This window comes from Taudactylus pleione, unplaced genomic scaffold, assembly GCF_031769625.1.
Source record: "Taudactylus pleione unplaced genomic scaffold, aTauple2 ptg000386l, whole genome shotgun sequence".
NCBI classification, from domain to species: Eukaryota; Metazoa; Chordata; class Amphibia; order Anura; family Myobatrachidae; genus Taudactylus; species Taudactylus pleione.
The window spans coordinates 3768967-3795743 of record NW_028284787.1 but is presented as its reverse complement, the minus strand read 5'-3'; the positions used below and the strand labels follow the sequence as shown (position 1 = coordinate 3795743).

The following is a 26777-nucleotide window of genomic DNA, read 5'->3' as shown; positions in this document are numbered from 1 at the left end:
TGTGGTTTAGCAGATAAGTGTCCAGACATCCAAAGTGTTTTGAATCCGTGGATTCTTTCTCAGGGCTGGATCTTATATTAGATCCTGTATAAAATTAATCTGGCCAACAAATCCAAATAACACTGCATCTATCTAAGATAGATGGCTCATGTTTTGAACTGTAGTCCCTGAGTTCAAATGCAATAATAGCCTTAGCATTCTGCATTATGAATAATTGCAAACAAACCTTTGATCCTTCCTAACTCCTAAACATGTTCTGTCTTCCCTGAGACTGGCATGTCCCTTAATTAAACTTCTCCTGTTCCAGGTATGCATGAGACTTTCCAATGTAAAAAAAATATATATATATTACTGCTTTAAGAATGTGTACATTACCCCACCGTGCATTCATGGAACAGTATTAAAACAGGTAATTAAGGTAGAAAAAAAAGTGCAAAGACAAACACACATTTTGAATGATGGGCACAAATGTAAGAATCCATTTAATGCATACTCAACCAAAGTGATTCTTTACAATATCGATCAGTTGTTATTCCCAATTAAATTTTATTGAAATGTGTGAATTTCTCTAGAATCCAGAAAAATAATCCAGCACTTATATAGACCCTTTCTTGTACTCTGGTGGCAAGTGTTAATTATTTAGATGAAAGTATTAAGATTCTTCCTCACTTTAGGGCAGATGTACTAATCTCTGGAAACTGATAAATTGGAGAGTGATAAAGTATCAACCAATAGGCTCCTAACTGTCATTTTTCAAACACAGCCTGTAACATGACAGTTAGGAGCTGAGTGATTAGTAGTTTAGCACTTTCCAGAGGTTAGTACATCTCCGCCTTTGTCACTGTTATAAATGTATCGGTTGATCCTGCCATAAGGATACAAGAAATTACTGCTCTAACTTCCACCTGGGTAAGTAACACTCCAAAAATGAGATCAGAAATGGACAGGGATTATATATTTTCCTTCCCACATCTGTTATCAAGCAGAATATATACTGCTACATTAAGCTAATGGCTGCAAATACAACCTCAGACCCCCCCAAAGTATTAGTAGTGGCAAGTTGTGGTCCCCAAAACAGGACATGGATTATAAAAGTAAAGCAAATATCAAGGCTGCATTGCTGAAATCTTGTTGCTACCAACAACTTGCTGGTTAGGCCTTAGTGCTAGATTTATGAAGTGGCTGCTTTTTACATTAGACATCTTGCAATTATAATTATGTTTCTGCTCTCACATTAAGTGTAAAAATCTTTACATTTGTGCCTTAAATTCGCGAGAAGCAGCAGCCACTTTGTAAATATAGCCCTTAGTCTCAACTGAATGCTGTTGCATGCTTGGCAACCATTTATTACTGTAGTAACCTATTCCTGAAATCAATGGTGATTAGTGGCAAGGTGTTATTGTGGTCACTATTATAATTTAATAAGAGGACAGTCTAATGTCCATGCATTTTTTTACCATTGTTTAGTTATCTTGAAACAAATCAGTATACATTTTACTGGGACAGACAAAGAATCAAGATAGTTTCACGTGGTGAAATTGACAGCTTTTCAAACATGAAAATTGGTCTGCTGACGTAGGGATAAAACCTAAATTGTTTGGAATCGGTTAAAGAGGAAAACTAAAAACCAGAAAAACAAAAGAACAAGATTTGCAGCTTTTTAAATCAGATATGTTGCAGTTATATTTAAGTTACACTTAAATTTGGATTACAAGAAATGAGAAATACTGCAAAGTGGGGATGAGAAACATTGATAATCAAAATTATAAAGCAATGCATAATTAAATTTTTTCAAAGGATAAACTAGCATACAGTAGTATACATCTACTACTTTTTTTCTAATTTTTTTATATTTAGGTCTATGATGAATGGTCTCCTGTTACCTACTCTGGGGAAAATCCTTATCAATGGGAGAAATGTGCAAACAGAAATTTCGACTATTAGAATGGAAATGGGTGTTTGTCCACAGTATGATGTCCTTTTTGAAAATCTAACAGTAGAAGAACATCTCCTATTATTTGGTGCCTTGAAAATGCCTACTTGGTCAAAGAAACAATTGCATCAAGAAGTAAAACAGTCAGTATCAGTACATTCTATATTTAAAAATGGTCCACCTATAGCATATAATTACATTTACATATTAGCCAGGGATAAATATTAATCCATAATAGTAACATTACCAGCTTACTAAACATTGGTCGACAGAATGTAAGGGTTTTTTTTTATTAGCTTTAGCACTTTGCCTAGTACTGTGTCTTGAATAGAAAGTACCTGAATTTAAATGTTTGCAAAGGTAAGATTGTAGAAATTGCAAAACTATGTATTTATATTATAAGTATTACTAATTTATGTCTTATAGAATCATGCGTGCATATTTAACAATACTTTACCATAATATAGCAACATATAGCAACATATTTTGTTATTCTTGATCATCTGTCATTAGACCCTTTTATGCTCAGTGTAGGAGTGTATTTTCCGGTGGTCTGCATGACCTCCCCTCCTCTCTGAGGGTCTAATAGTTACACAAAATCTTCTCTTCATAAATAGTGACGATTAGAATTAATTTTAGGAATATGACACAATATTTTCCTCTTTAATCTATTTTTTCTGTCTGATATTGTTGCATCTGTGACCCTCTAGATTACTCTATTAATCTTCCATACAGTCTTTTCACTTTTTCCATCTCTTATCATGAAAACCCAGACAGAGGGTTGCCGTTGTTACACTATATTTATAACAACCAAAGCCCCACGTTAGCTAAACATGCAAGCTTTTACAGGGCCAATAACACCCTACTATCCTTTGACAAAATCTATCAAGTCACCTCATTAACTTACCCATAATGTATTATTGCATATTACTTAAATCTTGACATCATACTCAGTTATCTAAAGATAATGTACATACTATAAAAGGTTTCACTCCATAAACAGGAATTGCAAGGTAATAGATGGTTTACATACGAATAATACAGAGATAATACAGTATACAGTAATACCTCAGAAGTGAATTTCTAACTTTAATCCCAGTAATGAATTACCCCATGCAGTTGCTAAGTAAACTTCAAGTGTTACAATAGGGAAATACACATTTTTACCCCAATAATAAAAATTGTAAATATGAATATTTATAAAGTCCTGGGGCGTGCTGCCAAGGACAATAATAATCTTACAAGAAAGAGAAAAAAATAGAAATGTCCTCTTTGTTGGCGCACATACAAGAATATTGATTAAAAATTAACTTTTAATAGCTCATGTTAAAAATAGTATATAATCTCTCCAGTGAAATATTTGATATTATAAATACAAATGTAATAAAGATTATTTATAATCTCAAAACTTCTTTGTTCTTATTATGTAATGCCTTGTCTTATTATTCTACCTGCGCATGCAATAGCAACTGAGAATAGATACCTGTAAATGAAATAAAATATATCACAGAATAGGTCACACCATATATAGGTCAGGATTAGCAAGCCAGTAATGCATGTAATTGGGACCAATTATATGTGGAATGGTGCTTGTATAATGTACCTATTTGAATATGGAATATAAATCTACAATATCCACTGCATTAATTAGCTTGCTAAGCATGCATATTCATTATGGCCATATTGTGTCTATGTTGACTAATTGCCAAATGTGATATAGACATAATCTTAATATAAACTATCATCCATGTAACGGATAGTAGTTACTGCTAGAAAAACGACTAGCTGTACTCAGAGGTATCCAGAATGGAAACAAGACCCTCAAAGATACAGTGTTGCACTAACACCACGTGTCAGTGTCTTGCTAGCAACAAATGTAGCTGTGTGAAAATGATTAAGTCCTCTAGGTGTCAATATGAGGCCTCTTGCAAAGATCATGTATTAGAAATGTCATGAGACTAAACACTACATTAGCTCACTGTTGGAATTCCGTTAGTAGTAATAACAGCCAGACCATATAAATATGTTACCGTTTGAGTGAGCCTAATTGTTTAGAACATATCAGTAAGACCAAGTAGCAGGTTGTGTTAAACAGAGGAAAAAAGCAGCATCATATATTGCTGAGTTGTCCACGTTTTTACAGCCTTGAACAAGATGATTGGCGGTCAGTGCTTATTTTTACTGACATCTAGGAACAAATATAGTTATACAACTTATTTAACGATGATTATTAAGTTAGCTCAATCGCTAAAAATATATAAAGTCCTTTCAAGTATTTTAATGGAGGTGAATAAATAAGCAGGTGTCATAAAAGTTGATATTCTGCTGGCAGACTGCCTGATAGCTATTTCTTATCAAGGCACTCATTTATTAGATTGCGATTCAGAAGCTCATACAGTGTCACAGTTCATTAAGAAGTGAGCTTGAACTTGGTTCCAATCCTGACATTAAGTTGAATCTAGCAGCATAATTCATATGAGCATTACATCAGCTCAATAGTTATAAATATATCAGAATGCACGGTGCACATATCAGGTAGTTTTAGATGGATAGACAAGTAAAGTATTTTCACATCATATCAGACATTGTGCAGTGATATATCTGCTAATCACAGCAGAAGAGTCACTGCTGCTGATGTACGTTTCACATATGAGAGTTTTCTCAAGGCAACCCGAACATGTTGTGGGATTAATCTTTATTTAAAATAATGAACCTATCATTACGCTACCTTATGGTTACATGATTTCTTAAGCCAATGGAAAATCCAAAGGCTCAGGGACCAATCATATTTCGTCTGGTTGGTCACATGTAGGAATCCAGCCTATTATAATGTTGCCAGTCAAAAGATAGAAAATATAGTTAGAAAAAAGGGAGATAGAAATTGCAATCTCCATCATGGATTTTTATGGAGCGATAAAGGGAAGCCAATCCTTACCCAATTAGCATAAATAAAAAGACAGAAGCATCTCAACAGACACATGGAGGAAATGTAAAAAAATCTGTGTGGTTTTAAATATATATGCTCATGCAGTCCGATAACCCTTTAAGAAGTATAAGGTGAGATAACCTTAACCATTCAGAAAGATTCAAATAAGATATATGATATTATCTTATGCCAGTACCAAAAGATGAAAATATAAATATATGTGGATGAGTCTGTTCTAATAAATAATAATACTGGTTAGTGCCTATCTGTTATTAACTTTGAAATAAATTATGATTAACAACAATCAAACATATTATATTTGAATAATCAAAAATTGTGCTAAAAATAAAATGAATAAATGTGTTGTGGGTGCGAAAAAGTGTGGTGTGGAAAAAGAAGGGTGATATACATGATCAATGATAAAGAATTAAACATATGTGATATATGAAAATAATAAATATATATTTATTGACAGTAAGAAAAAATATAAGATGGTGAGAAAAGATGAAGATAAAAAGATCTTCAGTTAAGCCAGTGAAGTGAAAAATATACATTAAGGTGTAAAGTGAACATATCATTTAAATAATACGTGAAGAAGAATAAAAGATGTAAAAGATAAAAATAAAAGTGAGATAATAAATAAGGTATAAGATTTTAAAGATAAATAAGAATTATAAATATTAAGTATATATGTGTTGGTAGAATCCTAATATAATAAATCAGGATATATTATGCAAATAATATAGGTCCAAATAACTGCAAATAGAGGTCCTCCTCCACATAACATAAATAGAAAATAAATAAGAATCTTCTGATGTCCCAATGTGTTTATTCTGGATACAGTTATACTCTTGTGTAATATATTTAAAGAAATGGTAAATAGTTGTTACAGTCATTCAGACCATTTGGATGCATGCTTTTAATCAAAAAGATCAATTTAGTTTCATATTTCAAAAGTTCATTATCCAAATCTCCACCTCTTCTTCCCAATTGGATCTGCTTCATACCAAAAGCCCATGAACCTCTTCGGCTTCCCTCATGATACTTCAAAAAATGATGAGCCACAGGAGTGAGTGTTTTAAACTTAAGTTTATAATTTCTAGCATTCTTAATGCTATTTACATGTTCGAGGAGTCTAAGTTTGAATGGTCTGATGGTCTTACCGATATATTTCTTTCCACATGGACATTCCAGGTGATATACAATTCCAGCAGAGTTACAGTTGATGTAATTATCAATTTTCCACTTCGTGCCAAAATTATCAAAAAATAGTTTGGTAGGTACCATAAATTGGCAAGCCTTACACTCCATGCAGCTAAAGGATCCTTTGGTCGGAAATCCAGGTTTCTTGAGAGGTGATAAATGGCTATGAACTAGGAGATCTTGTAAGTTACTTGACCTCCTCCAACTTGTTAGAACCGTACTGGGGAGTATTTTGGCCAAGTCATGGTCAGTCAAGAGGATAGACCAATGTTGTTCTAAGATGGCATTAATTTCTTGCCATTTCTTACTAAAAGTGCCAATGAATCTAACCAGTTCATCCTTTTTAATTTTGATCTTGGGAATCAATAATGTATCCCTGGAGTGTGTTTTAACATCCTTTTTGGTTCTTTTCATCAGTCTATTACTATACCACCTTGATTTTAATCTCTCACATAATTCCTGTTCCCTTATTAGATATTTGGAATCTTCAGAGCAATTCCTCTTGATTCTGAGTAATTCACCCTTGGGCACTCCATTGATGGTTGCTGGTAAGTGAGAGCTTTCTGAATGCAAGATACTATTACTTGACGTGGGTTTCCTGAAAATATCAGTAGTAATACGACCATCCTCCTCAATTTTAATTGTCAGATCCAAAAAGTTAACTGAACATTGGCTGGCTTCGCCTGTAAGTTTCAAATTGAGATTATTGTCATTGAGGGTAGTTATAAATTCTTCCAAAAGGTCCCTCTCTCCTTGCCAAAAAATTAGGATGTCATCTATAAACCTTAAATAAATAAGGACATGGTCAGTATAGATCTCATGGCTCTCTGTGAAGATATACTCCCTTTCCCACCATCCCAGGTAGAGGCCAGCTTATGTTGGGGCACAGGCTGTCCCCATAGCTGTGCCTCTAACCTGGAAGTAGAATTTCTCATTACACATAAAAAAAATATGGTGAGTACAAACTCCAACAATGAAAGTAGAAAGAGTTTTAATTCCTGATATTTGCTCATATTTAATAAATATTTAACAGCCTTGATGCCTTTAGTATGATGTATGCTTGTTTAGAGGTTTTCAACATCATATGTCGCTATCCATGTAAGGGAGTTAACCACCAAGTCCTGTATTTTCATTAGCACATCCATTGTATCTCTTACATGAGATGGTAGGGTTATGACATAATGTCTTAAATACTGGTCCACAAAAATACTTGCCTTTTCCATGATACTCCCTTTACCCAACACTATAGATTGTCCCAGTGGTACTAGGTTATTTTTATGAATTTTCAGGAGTAAGTATAAGGTGGGCATTCTGGGATTGTCCACTTTAAGAAAATTTTAATATTTTCTAGTGATCACCCCATCAGACAACCCATCAGATATATCAACTTCATGTAAGTACACAAATAGCTTTGAGTAGGATTAAAAGTGAGTTTAGTATAACACTTAATATCTCCCAATTGTCTATCTATTTCTTCCAAGTACATGGATCTAGGCCATAGTACCACGTTACCTCCCTTATCAGAAGGTTTTACTATGGTATCATGCCAGTGAGAGATCTGATAAAGTGACATTCTTTCGCCTAGCACAAGATTATCTGAATTACTAAAGGTATTCTGTTTGGAAATAGTTTTTCAAAATTTCTTGATATAAATCTACAAAAACTTTGACTGGAAGATATATCTTAGAGTCCAGAAAGAACAAAGACTTTAGTTGTATTGTGGATTGGTTAAAATGTCTCAAATCATGGATATCTTGCTCTTCTTCCCCACATTCCAAATCTTCCAAAATCTTAATCATAATCAGATCTTCTTCAGAGAAGTTTGTAACAGAAAATTCAGTTGTGTTGGTTTGTGAGCCATGGTGTTGATCACTGAAACATTTTTTGAGGAGGAGCTTCCTTGCAAAAATTTGGAGGTCTTTTTCACATTCAAATCTATTGGGTAATCGTTCTTACAGGGGCAAGAGTTTTTTAGACTGTACCCTGAAAGATATCAGGAACAACCTGGGTCTAGGAAATTTAAGATCAGAAGGGGCAAGAGGAGGAGAAAGAAGAAGGAAAAGGGACATGAGAGAATGGATGGAGGAATCCAGAGAATTACGGTGGTACAAGAAATAACAGGAGATAGTCTGAAAATTATTAACCTTGCAGACAAGATCCTTACCAATGACCAGCTCTCACTTTTGTCCAAAGGTCTGTCTTTCTCTCCTGAATGAGTACCCAATATATTTGAATGTGACAAAGACCTCCAATTTTTTGACACAACTGAATTTTCTGTTACCAACATCTCTGAAGAAGATTTGACTATGATTAAGATTTTGGAAGATTTGGAATTTGGGGAAGAAGAGCAAGAGATCCATGATTTGAGACCATTTAACTAAACCACAATACAACTGAAGTCTTTATTCATTCCAGACTCTAAGATATGTCCTCCAGTCAAAGTTTTTGTAGATTTGGTATCAAGAGATTTTGAAAAACTCTTTTCCAAACAGGATACCTTTAGTAATTCAGACAATCTTACTCTACGCGAAAGAATGGCACTTTATCAGATCCCTCACTGGCACGATACCATAGTAAAACCCTCTGATAAGGGAGGTAACGTGATACTATGGCCTAGATCCATGTACTTGGAAGAAATAGAGAGATAATTGGAAGATTTTAAGTGTTGTACTAAACTCACTTTTTATCCTACTCAAAGCTATCTGTGTACTTACATGAAGTTGATATCTGATGGGGTGATCACTAGAAAAGATTTAAATTTTCCTAAAGTGGACAATTCCAGAGTGCCCACCTTATACTTACTCCTGAAAATTCATAAAAATAACCTAGTACCACCGGGACGACCTATAGTGTCGGGTAAAGGGAGTATAATGGAAAAGGCAAGTATTTTTGTGGACCAGTATTTAAGACATTATGTCATAACCCTACCTTCTCATGTAAGAGACACAATGGATGTGCTAATGAAAATACAGGACTTGGTGGTTAACTCCCATACATGGATAGCGACATATGATGTTGAAAGCCTCTATACAAGCATACATCATACTAAAGGCATTGAGGCCATTAAATATTTCTTAAATATGAGCATAGATCAGGAATTAAAACTCTTCCTACATTAAATGTTGGAGTTTGTACTCACCAAATTTTTTTTTACGTGTTATGAGAAATTCTACCTCCAGGTTAGAGGCACAGCTATGGGGACAGCCTGTACGCCAACATTTGCTGCCCTCTACCTGGGATGGTGGGAAAGGGAGTACATCTTCACCGAGAGCCATGAGATCTATACTGACCATGTCCTTATTTATTTAAGGTTTATAGATGACATCCTAATTTTTTGGGAAGGAGAGAGGGACTTTTGGAAGAATTTAGAACTACCCTCAACGACAATAATCTCAACTTGAAACTTACAGGAGAAGCCAGCCAATGTTCAGTTAACTTTTTGGATCTGACAAGTAAAATTGAGGAGGATGGTCGTATTACTACTGATATTTTCAGGAAACCCACATCAACTAATAGTGTTTTGCATTCAGAAAGCTCTCACTTACCAGCAACCATCAATGGAGTGCCCAAGGGTGAATTACTCAGAACCAAGAGGAATTGCTCTGAAGATTCCAACTATCTAATAAGGGAACAGGAATTATGTGAGAGATTAAAATCAAGGTGGTATAGTAATAGACTGATGAAAAGAACCAAAAAGGATGTTAAAATACACTCCAGGGATACATTATTGATTCCCAAGATCAAAATTAAACAGGATGAACAGGTGAGATTCATTGGCATTTTTAGTAAGAAATGGCAAGAAATTAATGCCATCTTACAACAACATTGGTCTATCCTCTTGACTGACCATGACTTGGCCAAAATACTCCCCAGTATGGTTCCAACAAGTTCGAGGAGGTCAAGTAACTCACATGATCTCCTAGTTCATAGCCATTTATCACCTCTCAAGAAACCTGGATTTACGACCAAATGATCCTTTAGCTGCATGCAGTGTTAGGCTTGCCAATTTATGGTACCCACCAAACAATTTTTCAATAATTTTGGCACGAAGTGGAAAATTGATAATTACATCAACTGTAACTCCGCTGGAATTGTATATCAACTGGAATGTCCTTGCGGAAAGAAATATATCGGTAAGACCATCAGACCATTCAAACTTAGACTCCTGGAACATGTAAATAGCATTAAGAATGCTAGAAATTATAAACTTAAGTTTAAAACACTCACTCCTGTGGCTCATCATTTTTTGAAGTATCATGAGGGAAGCCCGAGACGTTTATGGGCTTTTGGTATGAAACAGATCCAATTGGGAAGAAGAGGTGGAGATTTGTATAATGAACTTTTGAAATATGAAACTAAAATGATCTTTTTGATTAAAAGCATGAATGAATGTAACAACTATTTACCATTTACCATTTATTTACCATTTCTTTAAATATATTACACAAGAGTATAACTGTATCCAGAATAAACACATTGGGACATCAGAAAATTATTATTTATTTTCTATTTATGTTATGTGGAGGAGGACCTCTAATTGCAGTCTGTTTACAATTTGTTATATAACAACATAATATATCCTGATTTATTATATTAGGATTCTACCAACAAATATATACTTAATATTTATAATTATTATTTATCTTTAAAATCTTATATCTTATTTATTCTTTCACTTTTATTTTTATCTTTTATATCCTTTATTCTTCTTCACATATTTTTTAAATTATATGTTCACTTTACACTTTAATGTATATTTTTCACTTCACTGGCTTAATTGAAGATCTTTTTATCTTCACCTTCTCTTACCTTCTTATATTTTTTCTTGCTGTCAATAAATATATATTTATTATTTTCATATATCACATATGTTTAATTCTTTATCATTGATCATGTATATCACCCTTCTTTTTCCACATCACACTTTTTCACACCCACAACACATTTATTAATTTTATTTTTAGCACAATATTTGATTATTCAAATATAATATGTTTGATTGTCGTTGATCATATTTATTTTCAAAGTTAATAACAGATAGGTACTAACCATTATTATTATTTATTAGAACAGACTCATCCACATATATTTATATTTTCATCTTTTGGTTCTGGCATAAGATAGTATCATCTATCTTATTTGAATTTTTCTGAATGGTTAAGATTATCTCACCTTATACTTATTAAAGGGTTATTGCACTGCATGAGCATACATATGTATAACCAAGCAAATTTTTACCTTTCCCCCATGTGTCTATTGAGATGCTTCTGTCTTTTTATTTATGCTAATTGGGTAAGGATTGGCTTCCCGTTATCACTCCATAAAAATCAGAGATTGCAATTTCTATCTCCCTTTTTTCTATTTTTTCAATCTTTTGACTGGCAACACTATAATAGGCTGGATTCCTACATGTGACCAACCAGACGAAATATGATTGGTCCCTGAGTCTGCCATCAGAATATCAACTTTTATGACACTTGTTTATTTATTCACCTCCATTAAGTACTTGAAAAGACTTTATATAGTTTTAGCGATCAGGGCCAGTGCCACCACTAGGCAGCTTTAGGCAGAGGACTAGGGGTGCCGGCCACTGGAGGGCACCACTCGCCACCCTGTTGTGAAAGTAGTGACAATGTGATGGCCCTTGTACAGTCCAAGCGGTGTCCGCGGCACTTGTAAAGCAAGCCGTGTCCACCACTCTGTCCGTGACTGAGACAGTGTACAGCAGCAGCAGCACTGTACACTGTTTCCTCATGTCTTGGTCCCTGCAGCCGCAGCGTCTGGCGGGCTGCCTGCACTGCTGTGTCAGTGTCATTCTCAGCGCTTGCTTTCACACTTGTTTGTGAAAGCAAGCCAATCACCCCCCCCTCTAGCTTTGTCTACTTCTCCCTTTGCAGGCATGACAATGTGGACCCAGCCCCTCACCTCTGCCGTGGCCCGGGAAACTTGAGCGAGAGCAGCCAGTAAGTAATCACAATTCCCTGGTAACAATTACTCTACAGCACTGTCAGCTTCAAGCTGCAGCACCACTTCTCTCTACATACACCCTCCCTCCTTGGCTGGCAGTCCCACAGGACTGCCAGCCAGGGAGGGAAGGTGTCTGTAGAAGGAGAAGTCATCACACCTTGTTTTACCACCCAAGACAAAAATGCACTATAGTTTCTGGAAAGTTGCACAATAGTAAATAACTTTCCACATAGATGCTTATATATATATTTTATTATTACTATTATTATTATTATTATTCATATATTGGTAAATGCGTGAGCTGGGGGAGGGAGGGGTCCATTGGTTTCACTGTAATGGACCACAAGATTTCTGTTGCTGGCCCTGCCTTATGATCCTCTGTTTTTCCTTTCAAATATGAGGAGCGGGGAATGGATGCCGCCCGGACTGGGAGTGGGACCTTCTCTGAGTGCTGTGCATTCAGTATGTAACTATGTAATAAATTTTATATATATATATATAAATATTGTGATAGGATCACTGGAAAGTGGTCTGTGACAGGGACATTTATCCCAGATTCCTGTCTTATGTGTTTAAAATCCCCAGGAGAAAGTCTGCAGTGTAGCAGGCTTGAGTCTCGGCTTTTTGAAAAGCTGGTTTGGGACCAGGGGGTTGTGGGTGAGAGGAGAGGGAGGGCTCCACCCACGGCCACTCCAGGTTTTGGGTCTCGCAGCCTGGTAACAGGCTTGTTAGTTTTCCACCTGAGAGTGGCCAATATAAGCCTAGTGTGTTTAGGGCTGAGTGTCTCACCTGGGAGAGCAGACAGGGAGTTTGCTCAGAGACACTTGGAAAACCTATCTGTAAGTACTGTGCTGTGCTTCAGAGGTGTCACTAGGGTTGGTGTCACCCGGTGTGGTGGCTCATGGTGTCACCCCCCCCTCTCACTTTCCATAGATGTTAGATTATGGTGACAGTTGCATCCAGGGGTGACACAGATGGGCTGGATACAAGGGTCACAGTAATCTAACATCTATGGAAGGTGAGATATCGAGTGGTTTCCAGAATCTATAACTTGGGGACTCCATTGGTTGTTCATACTGATCTATATGTGGTGTATTCCACTTAATAAGGTACACCTCCATTCACACAGAGGGTGACCACATCTGGTGAAGGTTACCGATACGTAATAATATAGCTCGAGGAGGTGCTCTTTCTCCACCTTTTGTTTTTGTTTTGTAACATATATATATATGCAGCTACAACAGGCGGTGGCACTCCACATAAATTGATGTATTCAAATAAGCATGTTGGACACCAACGTTTCGGGACCACCAAGTGTTACCTTGACAAAGGTACATTGTGGTCCTGAAACGTTGGTGTCTAGCATGCTTATTTGAATACATACATATTTGTGGAAGCCTCTGAGTGCCGCCATCTTTTGTAGCTGCTTGTGGACTGTATTTATGTGGAGGGCACCAGAGCTGCTGAACGCTGCTTAGAGTGAGTGCCGATCCAAACAAGATACACAATGCCCACAGTAGTGCCCCTTATACAATTACGACTGTAGTAGTGCCCCTTATGCAATGCCCACTGTAATAGTGCCCCGTATACACAATGCCCACAGTAGTGCCCCTCATACAATGACTGTAGTAGTGCCCCTTATGCACAATGCCCGCAGTAGTGCCCCTTATACACTGATGACTGTAGTAGTGCCCCTTATTCAATGCCCCCTGTAGTTGTCCCCTTATGCAATGCCCCCAGTAGTAGTGCCCATTATGCAGTTCCCCTTGTAGTAGTGCCCTTTTATGCAATACCCCCTGTAGTTGTGCCCAATATGCAATGCTCCTGAATTAGAACCCCTTATGGTGTACCCCCAGTAGTGCCCCTTTCAGTACCCACAGTAGCACCCCTTATGCAGTGCACCCAGTAAAGTCCCTTATGCAGTGCTCCCAGTAATGCCCCTTATGCAGTGGCCCCAGTAATACCCCTTATTCAGTGGCCCCAGTAATGCCCCTTATTCAGTGGCTAGTAATGCCCCTTATGCTGTGCCCCCTTCCCTGTGCACTGTGCATTACTTACCCTCTCTTCTTGACCTGGCCTGCACTCGGGGTGTCTGGGTGGTGGGGTGCACACTTGCTAAATAAATGGTCCTCTCTGGCAGCGCTCACAGTCGTAGTCCCTCCGGCTCCTTCTTCTTCTCCCTCAGGCTCCCAGAAGCACAAGCGGAGCCAGCGTGCAGCGCGCAATGACATCATCGCGGCCGGCGTCCAGCACCACACACAAGCACAGAAATTCTCTGTGCCTGTGTGTGTCTCTGGATGCCGGCCGCGATGACAGAATTAGCTGAGCCCTGGCGGCGACGTGAAGCATCAGCGGCATCCAGCTCATGGAGCCAGCGGGGACCAAGTGCGGTGGTAAGGGGGAAGAGGTGTGCGGTGGGGATGTGTCTGAGAAGGGTACGGCCCGAGGGTGTGAGTGCTGCTCTTCTTGGTGTCACCCCTTTGAAGGGTGACACCGGTGCGGGCCGCACCCCCCGCACCTGCCTAGTGACGCCACTGCTGTGCTTTGTTGCTGGCGAGGGCATTAGGCCCAGCCAGGTTCTGGTAGTGAGGGAACTACCTGTGAAGTTAGTGCCCCGACAGGGCTAGGATTTATGTTTATGTTTTCTTTATGTTATTTCTGACATTGTACAATAAAGACTAGCGCCGACCAGCTTGTACTCGCATCCAGACTGGTGTGCTGCTTCCCTGCTGCTGTGTGTAAGGAAGGAGTCCTCTACCCAGGAGAGGGACCTTCTAATCTGACTGTGTCACAATATATAAATATATATATATATATATATATAAACAAGCAATGTATGTTTTGTCAGTTAGTTTAATGGTGCTGATGCTGTAGATGGAATATTATACACAGCACAGCACCATTACACTTACTGACACACAACACAAAATACATTTCTTGTTAATATATATAATATACAGTTTATTAGATATTAACAACATGTATGTTGAGTCATTCAACATACATATGTTAACATACAGATTATTATATTTATTAATTATTATCTGTGTTGTGTGTGGTAGTGGCCCAGAGGGGTCGCTATGCTGCAGGCAGCAGGGAAGAACATTAAAAAATAATAATAAATAACTATTCATGTAACTAATGCAACTTAATTGTAGCTGGCACTGGCAGCTTTACAGGGGGCATGGGAGGTGGAGCCAGGTTATGGTTTTTGGCTTGTCTACTGGATTTTCTTGATAGGCAAATTGAGATCCAGTTGATCACTACTGTATGGTATTTCGATTTTTGTGATTGTGTTTTTCACCTGCACAAGATCTAAGTGTAATATACTCTGTATTTATTGGTAGGTTGTGTAGTTTCTTTTATGATGTACTGTCTGATAATCTTTCACATTTAACATTTTAATATCCAAATAAGCACAACAAGATGAAATTATAATAGTTATCGTATATGTTGTTACTTTATCTAAATATAAATTTAATATATTGGGCGGCATTATGTAGCTTTGCCTAGGGCATCTGGAAACCTTGCACTGGCCCTGTTAGCGATTGAGCTAACTTAATACTCATCATTAAATAAGCTGTGTTCACTACCTTTGTTCCTAGATGTCAGTAAAAATAAGGGTCTTGACCAGCACTGACTGCCAAACATCTTGTTCAAGGCTGTAAAAACGCGGACAACTCAGCAATATATGATGCTGCTTTTTTATTCCATTTAACACAACCTGCTACATGATTTTACTGATATGAGCTAAACAATTAGGCTCACTCAAAAGGTAACATATTTATATGGTCTGGCTGTTATTACTACTAACGGAATTCCAACAGTGAGCTAATGTAATGTTTAGTCTCATGACATTTCTAATACATGATCTTTGCAAGAGGCCTCATATTGACACCTAGAGCACTTAATCATTTTCACACAGCTACATTTGTTGCTAGCAAGACACTGACACGTGGTGTTAGTGCAACACTGTATCTTTGAGGGTCTTGTTTCCATTCTGGATACCTCTGAGTACAGCTAGTGGTTTTTCTAGCAGTAACTACTATCCGTTACATGGATGATAGTTTATATTAAGATTATGTCTATATCACATTTGGCAATTAGTCAACATAGACACAATATGGCCATAATGAATATGCATGCTTAGCAAGCTAATTAATGCAGTGGATATTGTAGATTTATATTCCATATTCAAATAGGTACATTATACAAGCACCATTCCGCATATAATTGGTCCAAATTAAATGCATTACTGGCTTGCTAATCCTGACCTATATATGGTGTGACCTATACTGTGATATATTTGATTTAATTTACAGGTATCTATTCTTAGTTGCTATTGCACACACAGGTGGAATAATAAGATAAGGCATTACACAATAAGAACAAAGACGTTTTGAGATTATAAAAAAATATTTATTACAATTGTATTTATATCCAATATTTCACTGGAGAGATTATATACTATTTTTAACATGAACTATTAAAAGTAAATTTTTAAGCAATATTCTTGTAAATGCGCCAACAAAGAGGACATCTCTGTTTTCTGTTTTTCTTTCTTGTAGTAAACTTCAATGCACATTCTATTTAATCCTTTTTAGTATATAATCTTGGTGTACATACAGATTATATATATATATATATATATATATATATATATATATATATATATACATAAAAAGCCTCAATGCTGGCACTCACTAATTCCGAATAGGTACTGCACCGCTGCCTCTCTCGGTCTCCTCACGCAGAGGTGAAGGGACAAAATATATATAGTCAGGTAGATGGCACTCGTGGTGACTGATACATAAGTAGGTACAAGACCCCTGTGTTTTAGATCAACATTTCAGAACCTTTAATAGTGTTCTTTTGCCAGGATACAAATGTCATAATAACAAACAGACATACACCTCATGGGGACGCCCGCCCACCGCCCAGAAGCGGAATGAGAGGTCCATGTATCAAAAGTGCTTCCAGGCAGCAGGCGGGAGGGCGTCCCCACGAGGTTTTGCTATAATGGTATGTCTGTCTGTTATATGACATTTGTATCCTGGTGAAAGAATGTTATTAAAGGTTCTGAAATGTTGATCTAATACACAGGGGTCTTGTACCTACTTATGTGTCAGTCACCACGAGTGCCATCTACCTGACTATATATATATATATATATATATATATATATATGACAAAAATAGAATAGATCTGTTGCACTGCTCCTTAAATTGTTCAGTCTCAAGGGTAGGTGGTACTACTGGAAGTGTTTTTCCTCCTTCTAACAATATGTGTCACTATACTCCTTTTTAGCAGGTGGCACCTTAGTCCTTGAAAATGCCGGCTGATAGGTCGGATAATCTAGGAACAAAGGGGGGAACAAGGACAAGCACCTGATAGTGTAGTAGTTAAAAATACCATGAATTAAATGTATATATATTCATTTGCGCATACCGTAGATATACTTGTATGTTAAGCATATAAGGAAACAATCCTTAGACCGCATTCAAAAGAGTTCCACATCAGACGTGACCTGCAGCTTATATTTCTTCACCCAGGAAATCACGGACCAGATAGTTACAACCTTATTTGCTTCCATAGTGTGGTATGTTTTGTAAATATTCAGTTTTAACATACAAAGACGAAACACATTGGGATAGATACACCATCCCTATACATCATCTATACCTACCTTATATGACTTTTGAATGGACTCATACTAACTGTACCTGGAGGTACCCCAACAGGAATTGATCGCTGTGACTTATAAGATAAGCTACTTTTTTGTTGTTTTTGTGTGTGATATGTGTATATTTGTATATTAAAACTGAATATTTACAAAATATATTACACTATGGAAGCAAATTATTCTGCTCCAATAAGGTTGTAGCTATCTGGTCGGTGATTTCCTGGGCGAAGAAATATAAGTTGAAGGTCACGTCAGACGTGGAACCCTTTTGACTGTGATCTAAGGATTGTTTCCTTATATGCTTAACATACAAGTATATCTATGGTACGCACATATGATTATATAAACATTTAATTCATGGTATTTTTAACTACTACACTATCAGGCGCTTGTCCTTGTTCCCCCCTTTGTTCATATATATATATATATATATATATATAAAAGTCAGAAATCCACTGCACTCGCCACTCCCGGATTTGGGGTGCAAACCTGCACTCTCTATTCCCAGGCCTGGGGTGCAAGTGGCTTATGACCACATTGGTTTAATAAATAAAACCAGAAAACTCTGCACTCACCATAGTTATATCACTCACAATAATGCATACATAATGGGGTTTTAGTTCATGGATTGATCAATGCATTTAAGCCTGCAGCCCACATCATGGGACCCCATTTCTCTGCAGGTACTACACTATCTGTCATACTTATGGAAATCTGCCACTTGCACCCCAGGCCTGGGGATGGCGAGTGCAGGTTTGCACCCCAAATCTGGGAGTGGCGAGTGCAGTGTATTTCTGACTTTTTGATTAACCTTTTTGTGATCACAGCTTTCTCATGCACCCGTGTCCAAGCTCATTTGTATTAACCTGTGTCAGCTGCCTATTTGGTAATATGATAAAAGCTATGTTTGGTGAATGTCTTGCCTTTAAAAGCCATAAGTTAGTTGTCAGGTATGCTTTAAACCAGTTAACATTATTTCAGCTTAAACTCTGTGATAGCAGCTACCAGTTTTCCATAAGTATGTGTACATGCAGAGCCGTAACTAGACTTTTTGGTGCCCTGTGCCAGAAAGGGCATTGGCGCCCCCCTCATATTTCAAAGGGACATAATGCACCAAAATAAGGGGAATGGCCTCATGGGGAAGGGCCAGGGAAGAGATAGTGGAGGCCAGGAGATACTGGGGATGAAATAAGAGGAAGATACAAGTAAGAATGATAATAAACAGATATTTGACAGGCCCAAGCAGTGCCCCCTGATCTGTGGTGCCCTGTGCGATGGCACTGGCCGCACTATCCTAGCTACGGCCCTGTGTACATGTGTATAAGAATGTGAGATAAAGAAAGCACATGGCTGAAAGTAGTGAGAGAAGTATGCATGAGTTTGTGTGTATGGGGGAATATATGATGTACTGTATGTATAATTAAGGGATAAATGTTCTCTTGCACTTCCAGCGAGATCAGTAATCTATAGATACATTGTGGATGGCAATCTATCAAAGAAACATCTATTTTGTGTATGTATGTGTATATGTGAAAATATAGAGAGAATTCATGTGTGGGTAGCAAGTGTGGTGTATCCAGTTATATAGATACTGTAGATAGGATAGATAGAGAGAGAAGAGAGAAATGTTACTGTGCTTTGTGTTGCTATGTGTGTGGGATGGGGTAGTGCCTCATGGCAAGGTATCCATGATGGTATCCATTAATAGTAATGATAATAATTTTTGTAGTGTATAATTTATGCTTGTGGAACTGTAAACTCCACCAAATTTACTAGCATTACATTTTTGATACAGTACAGTGGCACTATCCCTCCTCATAAAAACAAACTCCCTTTGGTTTATTTTTCTAATTTCGCTAGTTAGTTTTTCTTCGCTGATTTAATATAAATAATGTGTACTAAGGGAATTCAAATAGGGCTGTTAACTTAATGGGGGCGAAAAGGAAGGTAGCCCTGTATCGCCTGAGGCTATTCAATTAGCCTCCTTTTTTCACTCAAGCCTCTTTTTAACAGGTATTAAGAGGGTTGTTTAGTGCAGTTAATGGCCGTTAACTCATACCGTATCATTAACTGGGTCTTTACACCCATTAACTGCACAGTTATCAGAGACTTCTTTTCGGGTCTCAGGAGACCCATATGGAAATCACCGAAAAGCAGTGCTAATTGAATATGGGCCGCTGATCAATTAGCTTCTGGTCAGTTAACAGGTCTATTTAAATTCCCCCCAAAGTAGCACCTATCAGCCTCTGATGCTCCTAGTACACAGTAGTTCATTTTTGGACAATGAAGTTTTGTAACAACAAAGTTAATTTACAGTTATTACCATGGATGAAATAAACAATGTAAATTTAAGTTCTCTTTATCTATAAATAAAAGGTAACACACACACATTTCTTGCTATAGAGTCAGCAAAGATGTTCAACTATTCCAGCATCATCTGAAATATACCTGCTCATTGTCAGGAGGGATGAAACGGAGACTCTCCATTGCCATTGCATTTATTGGTAATGCAAAGACCATTATCCTTGATGAACCTACCAGTGCTGTGGATCCATGTTCACGTCGCAGTATTTGGGATATTTTGCTCAAGCACAAACAAGGTAATATATCAGTAAGGATAGTATATATCAGTAAGGAGGAATAGGCTAATATTCCCCCAAGCTGATGTGCAGGATTGATCAAAAATTTGGGAAAAATGTTTAGTTGAAGTCATTGCTGCTCAGTTGTGTTACACCAGTTACTGTATCCTAGTATTTACATGTTTTGCAGACAAAATAATAAAATATTGGAAAATTTCTATGAAGAAATTAATGACAAAGCATATGCTAGTGTTTGTTATTTGACTTATTAGACTCTCTTTATCTATTTGTATTACTTATGCAAATATTTAAATCCATGTAGATGCAGTGATGCAAAAAATTTCAAGACCCACGTTACATCCTGTTTCTCATATAGGGCTCTATTCGGGTAGCAGTCGGGAAGCCGATGGACGTAATCCCGACTGCCGGCTTCCCGACTGTCTAATCCTGGCAGGGGTCTAATGACATGCGTCGAAATCCCGACTCCTGTCATTAGACCTATGCCGGGAGCTGGGAGGTTAGGGTTAGGCTAGGGGAAGGTAGGATAGGGTTAGGCACCCCCTGGGGGACTTAGGTTTAGGCAGCGGGGAAAGGGGGTTTAGGTTTAGGCATTTAGAGGGGGGATTAGGGTTAGGCACTTGGGGGGGAGGTTAGGGATAGACACCCCTAAGAAAAACAAAGCTCTCAGAAGGCGCTTAAAGTGATAACAGATTATTTAGCAGCTGTCAGGAGAGGTGTCAGATCTCCTGTAATCCTCAAGGAATGTAGATACTAAAATATATAACACAGCACTAGTGATACCCAAGTAAAGCTGAGTATTCATAAAGATACAATATATGAATGAATAATCCTGAAGTTAGGTATATTTAATAGTATCAAGTAAAAAACATATGCATATAAAAATAGGAGCCGTTAATTAGTATCTGACTGGGTATAAAAACAAAGTAATATGCAGTACAATAATAAATATTCAAGCCAACAGGAAAAGATCGTATATGAGAGCACTTAATAAGGTGGAGTCAAAAAGTTTTTTGCCCTCCAAAAAGGAAGTTTCCTATTTATGCTTAGTAGGTGGGGGGATAATATCCCAAATTCCAGGGGCTGATAAATGGTAAGTAATGCTGACAGGCTGATTTGAATTTCAAGCAATCAGGTTTGTATAATAAGCGTTGTATGCTCACCATATGTTGAGAGTCCAGTGGCATAAGAGCAGCTTGGATGTACGCTAACAGGATAGATGAATTCCCATGTCGGGGAGCCTGTGTGTGAGAGAAACTGATACTCTAAGTGCAGCTATGATCCTCCGGTATGGCAAACCGGCTACGGACTTTGATCAAGCGGGTCTTTTGGTGTAATCCATCCGCTTGTTACTGGCAATTAGTCAGATGTACCGGCGTGACGGAAGGGCACAGGAGGTGAAGTCCCAATATCTCATACTGTGCAGCTATCCTTGGTGATGTTGCTGTGTAACAGGTGTTGCTGTGTAACAGGTGGCTCCGTGAAACAGGTAAGTATTATTATGATCATTTTTATAATCATGATATTTTTCGGATCAGCTGTCTCCTCGCTTTAGCAATGACGAATTGCTCTGGCGCTCATGTCGAATAGGAATGTTAATTATCAGGGACCCCGATAATTAACATGTTGAATAGAGATCATTATGTTGAATGTAAATCTACCATAGAAGCGCAACAAGTGTTTTTCCATACAGCACATGCACAGAAAAATGTATTGTGTCTCAGTCTGTGTGCAGATTGTACCATATCGCTTCTACATGTAGTTAGGTTGAATGCGGGAAAGAAGGGACGTGCTGGCATAGCCTGAGTAAGTGAGTATAAGAAAGGTGCTTTCACACTATATACAGTACTTGTAAGCTCTCATGAGCATGGCCCTCATCCAGCATGTGCTTCTCCTCCCCCTACTTATATTATCATTTACTCCTAACTCCTCAATTGGCACCTAACACGTGGTCGCTGATGCCCTGCTGCTCGTGTTATGCAGCTGTGTTTATAAACCATATCCTTGTCCTGCATGGTTTTGTACTACAATTAACTGTTTTTCTTGTGTGCGCATGTATGCACTATGTAAGGTGCTGCAGAACCTTTGTGGAGCCATATAAATAAAGGATAATAATAATAATAATAATAATAATAATAATAATAATAATAATACTTAGTAGATCTGGGTGGAAGCAGTTGTATATAAATCTCTGAGTTGGTGTATCTATTCAAGCAGCTTACTGTAATACACTCAATGAGTTTAGAGTTATTCCAGAGATGTCCATACTGATCTCTACCGGCAGAGAGGTGAAGGATTGACACACAGGCACAGACATTCGCTAAGATTAGTTTATTTAGTTGCAATGAATTGCATAGAAAAGCAATGAATGTAAGCAATTAACTTTTCTACTTAAAACTCTGTCACAAATACAACAATAGTGATAACAACAGTTCACACATACATTCGCCGAAGCTTTTTTGATCAGGAACGCTTCTTATGCAACAAATATAATGACTCTACTCTCATACTAGGTTTAACTAGTATGTAAATCCCAGAATGTCCCTCAAGTCCCTTAAACTCTGGCCAGTAACTTTTGCTGGTGCACATTTGAAGTTAAGTATGTTGCTCATCATATCCTAGTACTGAAGAAACAATGGTCCTCATTCAGAGGAGGTCACAAGAAGCGATCGCTCACTCTGAATGAGGGCAGCTGCTTCTTTTTTTTAGTGCGGCCTCCTGGACCGACCAGGTTGATGATCGCGATGGTCAAGACCATCGCAACCATCGGAGCTTGCGACGAGACCCTAAGGTTGGGCCACAGCAACCGCAAGCCCCAGGTAGCTTCCTGCTCTGATCGAGCAGGAAGCTCCCCACTGACATCACTGCTGATGTCAGTGCGGCCACCCACATAACGTCAGGAATGCCCCCATTTGTGTAGCCACCCCCCCACCCCCTACAAAACAGGCCAAGCTGTCGATCAACATCGACAGCTGGCCCTTTTGTAGTGAGCTCTGGAGCAAGAGAGAGTTTCTCTCTCACTCCGGGGCTTGCGCATGACGTCATGACGTCTCTCCCACAGTTATGAGGACTCAGAGCAACCATGCGGACCGGAGGCACACAGGAGCAGGGCTTAAGGTACTGTAAATATTGTTTTTATTTTGTGCAAGTGGCATTACAGGGGGCATAGCTACTGGGGGCATTACACAGGGGGCACTACTTTGGGTGGCATTACTACAGGGGGCATTAGATGTGAGATGTGAAGTTGAGAAAGTTGAGTAGTTTAAATATAATTCTGAGTGGTACTGTATAGTGAGCCAGTGGAGTGACTGGCAGAGAAAAGCAGCAGAGGTAGAGTGACAATATAGGGAAATTGTGTGACCAAAAGAGTTGAGGATAGACTTTAAAGGGGCAAGATAGGAATTAGGAAGCCAGAGAGGAGCATATTACAGTACTTAAGGGCATGAATTTAGTGGCATCCAGGGTGAAGAAAAGCCTGATATTGGAAATATTATGGATATGGACATGTTAGGGATTGGAAGTGGGGGGAGAAATAAAGGGCAGAGTTAGAGTGACACCTAATCTTTGGATTAGGGTAATGGAGTACATTGAGATATTGGCAACAGAGAGGGTCAGAGTAGAGGAGGCCTTGGCTGGGATAAAGATGGTGAAATCAGTTTTGGATATATTGTTAGCCACAGAATTGTGTCCCCATATGTATATGTCTGTATACTGTAAGGTCAATAAGGGGGAGATTTACTAAAGTGAATTTCACCAAACTGTAGGTTTTCATGCTACTGATTTAGCAAAGGTAAAATCGCATTTCATATAGCATGAAGCCAAACCATAAGCATTTGCAGTTTGTAAACGTTTGCAGGCCAAAATTTGCTTTATTTAACATGCAGCACTTTGCTATACTACATGGCATTCTGCCAATTGATGAAAACAAATAAATACAAGAGCACTGTACTAGAACTGCTGAAATAAAACATGTATATACTTATTTATATCCACATATGGTCATTACACAATAAAAAAAACATAATAAAACAAAAGACCAGTTAAACATCTTATAAAACTCCAACAAATGACAGCCTATATAAATCCTCCTAAATGTCTGTGGCCACTGATCTCATAAAATACATTTATACAGTCCACTATATTGTATAACAAGGGATGGGAATTTGTTATAATCCAGAAGGATGAAACTGTCATGTGTCCAAGGAAAAGAAACTCATTAGGGGTGTAGGATGTGAAGCCTTTTTTGCATGGGTAGTTACACAGGATTGTAACCTCATACTGCAGCAACATTTTGATGGCGACATTGGCCCTCATTCAGAGCCGCTCGTTAGCGGTAGTACGCTCGTTCCGAGCGATGTTTGCACATCTACGCATGCGTACGGTTTTTAGTACGCATGCGCGCACCAGTCAGTGCGGCCGAAAATCATTTGTACGCTATATAGCGAGTGCCTGCTATTTTGAGTGACAGAATGAGGCGTATGTGGGTGGTAACAGGGGAAGGTGCTTGAAAATGGGGAGTGGAGATCCGAACGCAGGCGTGCTTAAAGGTCAAAACGGGCGTTTTATGGGTGTGTATATTTAAAACAGCAGCGTCATTGACCACGTCACTGGGTTATTTTATAGCCAGAACTGCTCGCAAATTTGTGGTAGCAAACACCAACCACAAGAATAGCGAGCAGTTCATACGCTGGTCGATGTACTCGATTAATCTAATAAATAGCGGACATGACGTATGGTACGAGCGGCCAGGGGGCGTTTTTAACAAATAAACGAGCGTATGTTTTGCTCGTTCGTTCAGACTTAGAGGTGTGAACAGACTGCAATGCGTACGGATCATTTGAATAGCCACCCCTTGTTTTTAAACGAACGACCGCAAATAGCGAACGGCTCTGAATGAGGGCCATTGTTCATAAGGATTATGGAAAGTTTAACTGCTCCCTTTCTTTTGTTCTAGGTCCTGGTAGTTGTAATTCATAAATGTTAGGTCATTTATTTGCATTCTAAATATTGTGCCTCACTATAACTATTTTCATTGTGTGTTATAACCTTCAGAATCATGTTTAAATGCTCTCTAAAAGAAACTTATGCCTTTACTGTATGTACTGTATATACTGTAAATTAGCATTAGATGCAATATGCTGAGTCAGTCTCTTGCATATAATGACATGCTGCATATCTTTATAGAATGGCTATGTAATTTGGGCCTGAGGAGTGGAATAATGTCACCAGTTATTTTAATCAGGTCCCAACTTTATCATAGGGGCTTTTGTTCCCAGAGCCATAATGTCTCCTGCTTTTCAACTGCCCGCAAATACGTGAAAAGAAGTATAATGAGCTGAAAATACATTTCTGGCTTTTGAGATTAGCATTGAATTATTGCACCATATTATTGACACTTTGTATGTAAAACCTACCATGAGTGTGGCGTACACCCTTGTAAGGTTTTTGTATGCTGCTCTATGTGTACCATGTAATATATTGTCTGTGTGTGTGTGTGTGTATATTACATTGGGATATGAAATTGGCAGAGCATGTATAGCAAACTCTGCTTTAAGGAATTGTGTCTCAATGTCTGTTGTCTGTTGCCCAGGGCCCATTTTATTCTTAATTTGCCTCTGTGCATAATAATGGTAATTGTATTAGCTGTTGCATAACATATCATGTTTATTTAAACTTAAACTAACGCTGCAAAATGTATATTTATGTATGATAAAACAGCTGTATTTCTTCTTGTTTTCTCGAAACCACAGGTCGCACTATCATATTTACTACTCATAATCTGGAGGAGGCAGAATTTCTAAGTGATAGAATTGCAATTGTCAAACAGGGTACATTAATATGCTGTGGTTCTCCATCATCTCTTAAGGAAAAATATGGACATGGTTATGAACTGACTCTCATAAAACAGGTATATACTGTACTGATTTATGTCATTATTTTAGAATACAAAAATAAGTTACCTATACCTGTTGGTACAGTAAGTAAGCAGACACTTAAATATTGTGCCTTGCAGTGGTACAATATGAGAAGTAGCCAACAAATCCTATATACTGTACATGTTTTGGGCAATTCTGAAATGCATCACTAAAAGCAAACATGTACACTTACTGCTTACATTATCAATATTCACATATTTTTGTGTGTATTAAAGGATTTAACTTTTGGATTAAGGTACTGCATTGGCAAACAAATACTCTACAGTACATAAGATTGCAAAATAGTAGAGATTCAAAATCTGTAAAGTTGCCAGGAACTATATTGTGGTGCCTCTTCCATGTCGTATCTTCTCAGTGTCCTGTCAGCACTCATCACTGGTAATCTACTCAGTGACATTTCAGTGGTTGTTACTATTAAAGTGTACAATAAAAGGGCAGAACTTCTTGTGCTGACCTATTTTAAGAGGAGGAGAAAGAGATTATATTAGGTGAGAGGAGGCTGAGAAGGTCTATTTCTTCTAGTGATTGAGGA

General features: G+C 38.0%; 1 protein-coding gene across 1 annotated transcript in view; it reads left to right on the top strand.

Annotated features, from left to right (window-relative positions):
• The window catches only part of ABCA13 (ATP binding cassette subfamily A member 13), a 269444-nt gene that overhangs the window by 84974 nt on the left and 157693 nt on the right, over nucleotides 1-26777 (top strand). The window contains exons 9-11 of the mRNA XM_088445671.1: nucleotides 1858-2076; nucleotides 20116-20312; nucleotides 26060-26238. Coding sequence (XP_088301797.1) covers nucleotides 1858-2076; nucleotides 20116-20312; nucleotides 26060-26238 — 595 coding nt within the window. The remainder of the gene's footprint in view (nucleotides 1-1857; nucleotides 2077-20115; nucleotides 20313-26059; nucleotides 26239-26777) is intronic.